This window comes from Humulus lupulus, chromosome 7 (assembly GCF_963169125.1).
Source record: "Humulus lupulus chromosome 7, drHumLupu1.1, whole genome shotgun sequence".
In the NCBI taxonomy this organism is placed as follows: Eukaryota; Viridiplantae; Streptophyta; class Magnoliopsida; order Rosales; family Cannabaceae; genus Humulus; species Humulus lupulus.
In genome coordinates, this window is record NC_084799.1 from 81576843 (window position 1) to 81587952 (window position 11110).

The 11110-nt window shown below is 40.5% G+C and overlaps 1 protein-coding gene across 1 annotated transcript; it reads left to right on the forward strand.

Annotated features, from left to right (window-relative positions):
- Positions 1–290: 290 nt before the first annotated feature.
- Positions 291–2342, forward strand: LOC133788372 (probable glycerol-3-phosphate acyltransferase 3). Its single transcript, XM_062225835.1, has 2 exons — positions 291–1134; positions 1241–2342. The coding sequence occupies exons 1-2, from the start codon at positions 427–429 to the stop codon at positions 2126–2128; spliced, it is 1596 nt and encodes a 531-aa protein (XP_062081819.1). The 5' UTR covers positions 291–426; the 3' UTR covers positions 2129–2342.
- The last annotated feature ends 8768 nt before the right edge of the window (positions 2343–11110 follow it).

Below are 11110 nucleotides of genomic sequence, written 5' to 3' on the forward strand. Positions count from 1 at the left end.
GCGTAATTGAATGTAATTGAGCGGTCTTCATTATACCCTCCAATTCTCATAACCTCATGAGAATTAGATGTAATTACGCTGTGTAGTTTAAAATATATTTATTACATAATATTATTTTTGTATATAATTATTAACTGTTTTGTCAAATATAACAATAAAAATTCATAAATTATTATCATGTGATGTCCAAACACCCATTGCATTTTAAAATATAATATAATTACTGAGATATGTAATTACACAATTGTTTCCAAAAACTGAGTGTATTCTTATTTGGGATGAATTCAATATTTGCTGTCTCCAAGTATAGAGGATATTTTTATATTATTATTTATTTTATTTTTATTATCTAATTTCCATACAAACATACCATTCTGTATAAAAAGCCTCCTTGATACACCAAGACATCTAAGCAACAAACAAGAAATGGCTGGAGAGCTTTTCAACTTAAAGCATTTTTTTTACAAGTCCAAAACTCTTCTGGTAAGAAGAGGAAGCCAATTCAGTTCTCCACGGAAGCTCAACAGCGCCAACTCGCCACGAGGAAAGTTCCAAAGTTCCTCTTCTCTTGGCCAAATATCAGAAGTTTCAAACCAGACTGCAGTGTTTCATGTGGAGGGAGCATTGTTGAAGTCATCTGCACTTTTTCCTTATTTCATGCTGGTTGCTTTTGAAGCTGGAGGGCTCTTAAGAGCTCTAATCTTGTTTCTTCTATACCCTTTTGTTTGTTTGGCTAGTGAGGAATTTGGCATGAAGCTTATGGTATTTGTATGCTTTTTCGCAATTGAAAGGAAAACCTTCAGAGTTGGAAGAGCTGTCTTGCCCAAGTTTTTCCTAGAGGATGTTGGGAATGAAGGTTTTGATATGGTGATGAAGTTTAGAAGGAAAATTGGTGTTACCAATATGCCAAGAGTTATGGTAGAAGACTTCCTTATAGATTACTTAGGTGCTGATGCAATTGTGGGGAGAGAATTGAAAGTTGTTTGTGGGTACTTTGTTGGCATTATCGAGAAGAAAAAAAGTGGTGACATGGTTTTGAATAAGACACTTGGGGAAGAGAAACTTGATTCTTCAGTTATAGGTATCACTAGCTTTAGAAAGTCAATTGATCAACAACTCCTTTCTCATTGCAAGGTTTATCTCATCTTCTCCTCTGTTTTTTTTTTTTTTTTTGTGTTTTTTTATGTTTAGTTATAGACTTGTAATGATAAAAACCAATCATGTTTTTATGTTCTACCAGGTGGTTTACTTGATAAGTGGAACTGAGAAGAGAAGTTGGCAAGTTCTTCCCAGGAAAAAATACCCAAAACCATTGATTTTCCATGATGGAAGATTGGCTTTCAGACCTACTTTTATAGCCACCTTGGAGATGTTTTCTTGGCTTCCTTTTGGAATTTTTCTTTTCATAATCAGACTAATTGTTGCCCTTTTCCTTCCCAATTATTTACAATTACCCATTTTATCCTTCACTGGAATGACTGGCTCCAGACATATCCCAAGTGAAAGCTCTCATCTCACATCGAAAACCAACACCAGAAAAAAATTGAAGGGTACCCTTTATGTATGCAATCACAGAACTCTGCTTGATCCTATCTATGTTTCAATGGCTATAAGCAAACCTGTCATAGCAGTCACTTACAGCTTGAGTAGAATCACCGAGCTGATCGCGCCAATGAAGACCGTCCGGTTAACAAGAAATAGGGAGAAAGACTCAGAGAAGATGGAGAAGTTGCTAAGCCAAAGTGACCTTGTGGTTTGTCCTGAAGGAACTACTTGCAGGGAGCCATACTTGCTGAGGTTTAGTCCTTTGTTTGCAGAGTTAACTGATGAAATAGTTCCAGTTGCCTTGGATTATCAAGTGAGCATGTTCTATGGAACAACAGCTGGTGGGTACAAAGTCATGGACCCTGTATTCCTACTCTTGAATCCAATAACCTCATGTACTGTCTTGGCTCAGGAGAAGTTACCAGAAGAGTGTTCATGTGGGGTTGGAGGTAAATCCAGGTTTGAAGTAGCAAATTATGTGCAGTCAAAGATTGCCGATGCTTTAGGATTTGAGTGCACTAACTTGACAAGGAAAGATAAGTATATCATCTTGGCTGGTAATGAAGGGAAAGTATACTATTGAGTTATAGACTGGCACAGGAAGCTAGTATCTATCTGTCTTAGAGTTCATATAAAGCTTTTCTTCCGCTCTTTTTTTACTTTATACTATTGTGATGACATATTTGTGTCTGTAATTCTTATGTTGTAGCTCTAAAAAAGCTGTGTGATATCAATTGCAATTGGTGCTGCCACAGAAAAAGTAACAGAGAAAATTCACAAACATTTAAAGCTTTCTATTTTGATTTTATTACATCATTATTATTTATAAATATGTATCTATATAAATAGGAGAGGTGTGGTGCCATTATTAGGCTAAGCCTAAGAACACCATTCACAGCTTTCAATTATAAGTTTATAACGTGTTGTGTGTTGTTTATTCATATTAACACTTTTTTTAGTACCGATGAAAATCAGATAAGGAAGCAAAAGGGCCCAGTCTGAAAGCAACAACCATATAATGTTAACTAACTGACAGCTTTCTATTTATTAAAAAAAATAATGATATGTGCACACTTTTTACCCCAACCATTTTTTTTTTAACAATGATTTTTACACTCAAACATTAAAGTTTTTTTTAACCAATTATGTTTAGTTTGGATGAGTCCCACTAAATTAGAGTGACTTGTCCGGTAAGTGTACGTAATATTTGGGTATAAAAAATGTAGACATATATATCATTACTCTAAAAAACAACTTTCTGACTAGACGATTTCTTACTTAATACGTGGGGTACTGATATCCCAGGTCAAAGATTAAAATCTATTATTAAACCTACAAAGACTATATTGCTGGTAAAACAAAAAAAAAGGACCCGTTATAATGTATCTTAATAGAACTAGTCAATCTTTAAGACTCGGAGGACTCAATTCTAAAATAAGTTTCTCCACTTTTATAGATTATAAAACACATACTTAAGAATTGTTAATAAGAATCGAAAACAGAATATACAACCAAATAAAATCAGTTATAGTTTTGTGGAAACAAAATTAATACATTGTTATTATAATGGTCTTGTTAAAACACTTGATAAAAATCGCAAGAAAGAAAACATAGTATAATACTTAATAAAGACAAATATTTAAAACGAAAGAACACATAAAAAGAAATTAGAAATAAAAGAAGATAAAAGTCAATGCGAAGAATTGTAAACTACCATGCAAAGCTGACCATCACTTTCCCAAGACTGCCTTGTAAATTATGTGGACTCTTTCATTTGTGTTCCTCAGAAAAAAAAAAAAAGAAGCATTGAATGAGACTACCAAGCAAATACAATTAAGTAATTGATAAGTCCCAAACTGAAGCAAAGAAAATGACTTGGTATTGAATTGAAGACCAAGAAAGAGTAAGCAGGAATGATCAATTGCTCTGCAATGGCTGTCGGAGTGGTTTGCTTTGCCGCAGGATTATGAAAAAGGGGTTTGCTTGGCCTTCATCAATCGTAATTCGTAAGAAAATGATAAACGACAAGAATTTGTAAAACGACAAAGAGGTGAGAAACGACTTAACTCAAGGAACAACGACATGAACAACTCTGACGAGCAACGAACGTTACGAAACGCGATCAAATATGATATTGAAATAAGAAAAAACTATGCCTGCATTGTAAAGCGACACAAAGAATGATAAAAAGCAACATCCAGCATCCAAATACGATATTAAATTAGAAAATGTGCAACCGTGGAAAATGGGTTTGAGTCTAAGTTTTAAGGCACACTTTCATTGATATGAAACCGCATGTACAGAGGTGACAATACATGGTCCTATGTATGTACACTCATTTTCTATTGTAAGTATATGTTTGATATATCAATAAGTACTATTATTATAAGAATACAACATATGAATAGCTAACAAGATGCTAATGTCTCTAAGAAAAAATCTCCATGTAAAAGAAACAATGTGTTGAGAAAGATTTAACTAACTACAACGGTCTATTGGGAAGATCATAAAACTAAGATTAGAAGCCCAATATAAACTAAAGAAAGAGTTAAAAGTTTCTGTTTTTGTTAGTGTAAAGCACGTGCAACGTTAAGCTAAGGCAAGCCAAAGGGAAGCCAGACTCGTTGAGCACTCTCAATGGTTGTTCTACTTCATTTTGTAAAATACTTCTTCAAAATATATTTTTTTCTATTTTACCTCTAAATTTTACATTATACCATACATCAATTTCTCTATATATTTCTCTACATCATTTAAATATTATATCTTTAAACATGTTTTATTACTTAAAGTAAAATAAAATAATTAAAAAATAAAAAAGAAATAATTAATATATACTAAATGGAGAGAGAAAGCTTATAAAGAATAATAATAATATTAAAATATTATATAAAGGATGTGTAAATGTTATGTAAATGTAGATATGAATTAATTGGAGTTTGTGCATAGCTATTATAAATATATGTATAAAGGAGCTGATGGAAGATGTCTTTATGAGTTTTAACTAAATATTATAAAGAAAGTGTATTACAAAATATATCACCAAAACATATATTTTTTATAATTTATCTCAAACTTTTACATTATACCATACATCAGCTTCTCTATTTTTTCTCTACATCATTTATATATTATACTTTTTAAAATATTTTATTCATTTTAAGAAAAAAAACAATTAAATATAATAGTATTATACTCATATATATATATACAAAAGTTTATAAAAATAATAATAAAATATTTATAGCTTGATGAATAATGTTTCACTACATATAGAGAAATACTATTCATTTAGATAAAAAAAAATATAACTTTACATCACTCATTGGAAAACTACTTAATCATTTTTTATCTATATTATAAAGAATAACACATTTTAGCTCATCCATTGAGAGTGCTCACCTCCAAATTAAAACAAAACCTGTTTTTTTTTTAAATATGATTTTTATAGCATCAACGTGAAAAAAATATGAGAATTATATTTTTCTTAATATGTAAGAGAAAATTTATTAAAGAAAAAATTAAAATATGAAAAATACAATTAGTAGTGTTGACGCGGTTCTTCGCCAACACGTAATTAAGAAATGAAGAGAAAGGGATTAGTGCTAAGTGTGAACCGAAACAGATATAAGATCTTAGAAAAGGAAAGAGGTGACACAAGACACGTTTTTGAGTGTTTCAAAGGTTAAAATCATTCTACTCCACTAGTCAGTATTATTGCTCTATACTGGATATTTGATTACAGGGCCTTTTTTTTACAATAGAGAATCCAACCCTTATTAAGTCCCAGGGTCTCCATATTTATAGGAGAAGGCACCTGGGAGTTGGTAAGAAGGTCATCCCGTGACCCTCTTATCTATCACATCAACTCTGTGACATTCATGATTAATTCCTAAACTTGACACATTAGTATGGTCAAATCGATAGGTAAGGAGATAATGGGCCGCACGGCCCAACCCAGTCGTGGGTGTCTGAATACGCACGTTCTTGTTGCGTGTCCGAGAAGTCAGGGGCATATCAGACACGTGATGTCTGATATATGCATGTTTACCTTGCGTGTGTTGACTTTACAAAGGGTCACAGCCTTCATACCCAGTTCGTACCGTGAGTTGGATACTTAACTCGACCATAGGCCTTCAGAATCCGGGGTCAAGTCTTGTGCAATCTTGGCGAACCCTTGAGTTTCCTCGAGCTAAGTAGGTACGACCTAATGACAGAAGCTCCGGTCTGCGGTGACGTCCACGAGATAACTATGATTAGGCCGCAGCTCGGCTCGCTAATCAGCCCGTGGGAAAAACAGGGCGTACATCTGCCCCCCAAGCCCCTACTCGTGGTATGCCACGTCGGGTAAGACTGCAGTAGGGGCTTTTAAGCTTCCCCATGAACTCTTCATATTCCACCACTTACGCAGGCGCCTGATACGTGGAACATCGTGGTTGGTGACGGTACGCCTTACGAGAACCGCATTAAATGGCCTAGCCTATGCTCAGCCGTCGTTCTGTATTTCGAGCGGAGGGCCTCGGATCCCTCATCAGGGTCATCCAACGGCCCTCTATATGTGACCCTTCACGTATATAAAAAGGGGTGGCCACCCTACGCACAGGCCACCCTTTCATTTGAAATTTTTCCGAATCTCTTCTTCTTCTCTCTTCATCTCAGACGAAAAAAAACCCTCTTCTCTGTGACTGCTATACTCAGCGTTCAAGAGGCTCAGACGTCAGGATTTCTTCAAAGCTTTGGAAGCCGGTACTCCGACGAAGCTTTCATCCAGGCAATACCTTCATCCGCCTCCCAGTCAAACACTGTAAGTTCCCTGACCATGTGTGTTTTGGAAATATATTTCACTGTAGCTTAGGTAAATATTTTACTGTAGCCGCATACATGGTTGTATTGGGTTTTTTGGATATGGAGGGTGAAAGCCCCTTTTTAGGCTAGGGTATCTTTGTTGTAGGAAATCGTTTAAGAGTATGGTTTACAGGATGCTTTTTTTGGGGAAAATTTCTGGGTAGGAGTTTTGGAACTTTTGGGTGCAAAACCGGGTAGCTTAGGGAACACGCTTCACAAGCGGTTTTGCATTTTTTTTTTTTACATCGTTATATTTTGCCCTGTTTTTATTTTTCTTCTAAGGCAATCGTCTTTCCGTCTTCGCAGAGCGTTGTCACCCTTCACTGGAGCATTATCAGGACCAAAACTCAGCTCGGGGACATGAGGGACGAGCATCAGACTACCCTGCAGGCGGCCAAGGATGCCCTGACGGCCTCGCAGGTCGAGCTGAAGAAAACTCGTTTGAAGGTCCAAGAGCTCAAGACCTCCCTTGCCACCTCGAGGACGGACCTAGACGCCGCGAAGACTGAGGTCCAGGCCGCCCAGGCTGCCCTAGAGGCCGAGCGGACAACTTCGGAAAAGTCCATGGAAGATCTGTTCTACCACTGCTGGGCCTACAATCCAAATGCAGACTTCTCCTTCATGTCAGCAAGCCTCTGGGAGCGCTTGCTGGTAAAGTTCCAAGCTCGCCTTGATAAAGAGGCGCCCTCGGAGACCGAGGATGGTTCTGGCACAGCTGAGCGAGGCGAGACGGCGACCTCCAAGGGCCCACCTGGCGGAGCTTAGGGCGTTTCTTTTCTTGTGCCCCCCAATATTTTTTAAATAATTTTTATGTAACCTTTGCATGAGGTGTTTTCACCTCGAGACAGTTTGCTTTAACGCTTTTAATTGATCATCTCTCTTTTGCCTTTACGCACTTCGGCTACAATTTCTTGAAAAACTTAGTTTATGCTGATCTTTTTCCATATCTCGAGCTCTTTAGGGAGAACAACGATCCATAGACTTAAACCAACTTCTAAGTTTTATGACCCGGTTAAGACTAGGAACTTAATTTGAAAACTTAGTTCGCGTTAACTTTTATCCATATCTCGAGCTCTTTAAGAAGAACAGCGATCAATAGATTCAAATCAACTTCTAAGTTTTATGACCCAGTTAAGACCAGGAACTTAATTTGAAAACTTAGTTCGTGTTAACTTTTATCCATATCTCGAGCTCTTTAAGAAGAACAACGATCAATAGATTTAAATCAACTTCTAAGTTTTAAGACCCGGTTAAGACCAGGAACTTAATTTGAAAACTTAGTTCGCGTTAAATTTTATCCATATCTCGAGCTCTTTAAGAAGAACATCGATCAATAGATTTAAATCAACTTCTAAGTTTTGTGACACGGTTAAGACCAGGAACTTAATTTGAAAACTTAGTTTGCGTTAACTTTTATCCATATCTCGAGCTCTTTTAAGAAGAACAGCGATCAATAGATTTAAATCAACTTCTAAGTTTTGTGACCCGGTTAAGACCAGGATAAGACTTAGTTAGCGTTAATCATTATCAATATCTCATGTTTTTTAAGAAAAACAACGGTCAATCGATATGAATCAACTTCTAAGTCATTAAGGAGACCTGGTTATATCCAGGTACCATATGCCCCCCAAGTAACTGGGAAAGGGTCTTTCGTGGTTACTTTAGATTACACTTGCAAACATACATAAAAACTGATTCTCATTAATACATAAAAAGTGGCCTTCCAAGCCTTACAAGTGAATTACTGATAATATTTCTTCAAGTGGATGGCGTTCCAAGTGCGCGGGACCGCCCCTCCATTAAGCCAGGCTAACTTATAAGTTCCCTCCTTAATGATTTCGATGACCTGGTATGGTCCTTCCCAGTTTGGTCCCAAAACTCCATCTTTGGGATCTTTCCCGGCCAGGAAAACTCTCCTTAGGACCAGGTCGCCAACGCTGAAGGCGCGCTTTTTGACCTTGGCGTTGAAGTAGCGAGTGATTTTCTGCTGATAATGGGCGAGCTGGAGTTGCGAATCCTCTCGCCTTTCATCAACTAGATCGAGGGAGTTGCACAGGAGCTCGTGGTTTTGATCTTTGTCGTAAGACTGGACTCTATGCGAAAGCACCTTAATTTCCACGGGGAGGACTGCCTCACTCCCAAAGGTTAGGGAAAAGGGAGTATGACCCGTAGGAGTCCGATGTGAGGTCCGGTACACCCATAGGACCTGGGGGAGCTGTTCTGGCCAGACCCCCTTTGCTTCGTCTAATCTCTTCTTGAGGCTCGCCTTTAGGGTCTTGTTGACAGCTTCGACCTGGCCATTCGCCTGAGGATAGGCCACGGAGGAGAAACTTTTCACAATTCCGTGCCTCTCGCAAAACTCGGTGAACAGGTCGCTGTCGAACTGGGTGCCGTTGTCGGAAACGATCTTCTTGGGTAGGCCGAATCGACAGATGATCCTCTTAACCACAAAGTCAAGCACTTTTTTGGACGTTATCGTTGCCAAAGGTTCTGCCTCAGCCCACTTAGTGAAGTAGTCGATGGCTACCACGGCGTAACGGACCCCGCCTTTTCTAGTGGGGAGGGCGCCAACCAAGTCTATCCCCTAAACGGCAAACGGCCATGGGGACGAGATCATCTTCAGCTCGACTGGAGGAGCTCGGGCAACTGCGACGAATTGCTGGCACCTGTCGCACTTCTTCACGTATGAGATCGAGTCCTTGGATAGAGTTGGCCAGTAGTACCCCTGCCTCAGGACTTTTAAGGCCAAGCTCTGCCCCCCAGTGTGGTCTCCGCAAAATCCTTCGTGCACTTCCTGCAGGATGGCCTTTGCCTCACCTGGAAGAACACACCGGAGGAGAGGTAGGGAGTGCCCACGTCGGTACAACACCCCATTGATTATCGTGTACCTAGGAGCTTGGTACATGACTCGCCGTGCATCGTTACGCCCTTCAGGCAGCTTGCCTTCGACAAGATACTCAAGGATGGGGGTCATCCAGGTCGGCCTGGCATCGATCATCTCGACCTCCATCCTGATATCTTATACGCTTGGTTTCTCCAAGAATTCGACTGGTACTAGCCCCAAGGTCTCTGTTTCTGCAGAGGTGGCGAGCTTGGCGAGAGCGTCTGCGTTAGCGTTCTGCTCCCGAGGTATTTGTTCGATCGAGCCTCGCTCAAACGCGGACAGCTCAACTTTTACCTTTGCCAGATAGGCGGCCATCTTGGGTCCCCGTGCTTGATATTCGCCCAGAACCTGGTTGCCCACGAGCTGGGAGTCACTGAAGCACTGGACGGAGCTCGCCTTTCACTCCTGGGCTATCCTCAGTCTCGCCAGCGAAGCTTCGTACTCGGCCTCGTTGTTGGAGGCTTTGAATCTGAATCTTAGCGCCGAGTGGAATCTATGTCCCTCAGGGGATATCAGAATGATTCCAGCCCCGGAGCCGTTCTTGTTGGACGAACCATCTACAAAGATCCTCCACGAAGCCTGGGGCAAGCTGATTTAGGGTGAGTTCTCTGCGGGATCCTCCTGGAATCCTGTGCATTCTGCCATAAAATCAGCCAGGGCCTGACTTTTTATAGCAGTTCGCGGAGTGTACAGAATTTCGAACTAACTAAGCTCGACGGCCCACTTTAACAAACGTCCCGATGCTTCAGGTTTTTGCAAAACCTGCCTTAAAGGTTGATCGGTCATGACGTGAATCGAGTGGGACTGGAAGTACGGCCTGAGCTTTCGTGAAGCCGTGATAAGGCAGAACGCCAATTTCTCCATCAGCGGGTATCGGGACTCAGCCCCGAGAAGTCTCTTGCTGATGTAGTATACTGGTTTCTGAACTTGGTCCTCCTCTCGTACCAGCACGACACTAGCTGCGTCCTCAGTGACAGCCAGGTAGAGAAAAAGAGGCTCTCCTGCCTTTGGTTTGGATAGCACGGGCGGCTCAGCCAGATGTGCTTTCAGGTCAAGGAATGCGCTTTCGCACTCTACTGACCATTCGAACTTCTTGTTACCTCGGAGCAGGTTGTAGAAGGGCAAACACTTATCGGTGGACTTGGAAATGAACCGGTTGAGGGCCGCCACCCTTCCTGTCAGGCCTTGGACATCTTTTCGCGACCTGGGAGAAGGAAGTTCGAGCATGGATCTAATCTTGTCGGGGTTTGCCTCGATTCCTCGGGTATTGACTATGAACCCCAGGAATTTCCCTGACGCGACTCCAAAAGTGCATTTCTGTGGATTTGGCCTCATGCCATATTCCCGTAGTATCTTAAAACATTCTTCCAGGTCGGAAACATGGTTATCGGCAATCTTTGACTTGACTAGCATGTCATCAACGTACACTTCCATATTTTTTCTGATCTGGTCTGCGAACATTCTATTTTCTAGCCTTTGGTAGGTAGCTCCGGCGTTCTTCAGACTGAACGGCATGACCTTGTAACAATAGACGTTAGTTGGGGTCATGAAGCTGGTGTGCTCCTGGTCCGCCGGATTCATCGCGATCTGATTGTAGCCCGAGTACGCGTCCATAAAGGACATGAGCTCGTGCCCCGCCGTGGCATCCACCAACTGGTCGATCCTGGGCAATGGGAAGCAATCCTTGGGGCAGGCTTTATTCAGGTCGGAGAAATCGATGCAGGTCCGCCATTTCCCGTTAGGCTTTGGAACCAGCACGGGGTTGGCAACCCACACTGGAAACTTTGCTTCACGGATAAAGCCGCATTTCTTGAGCCGGGATACCTCTTCCTCTAG

Bases quoted from the DNA above. Each gene is read 5' to 3' on its own strand.
- LOC133788372 (XM_062225835.1), top strand. From the start codon at position 427: ATGGCTGGAGAGCTTTTCAACTTAAAGCATTTTTTTTACAAGTCCAAA. The intron at 1,135-1,240 runs GTTTATCTCATC...ATGTTCTACCAG, and splicing joins AACTCCTTTCTCATTGCAAG to GTGGTTTACTTGATAAGTGG.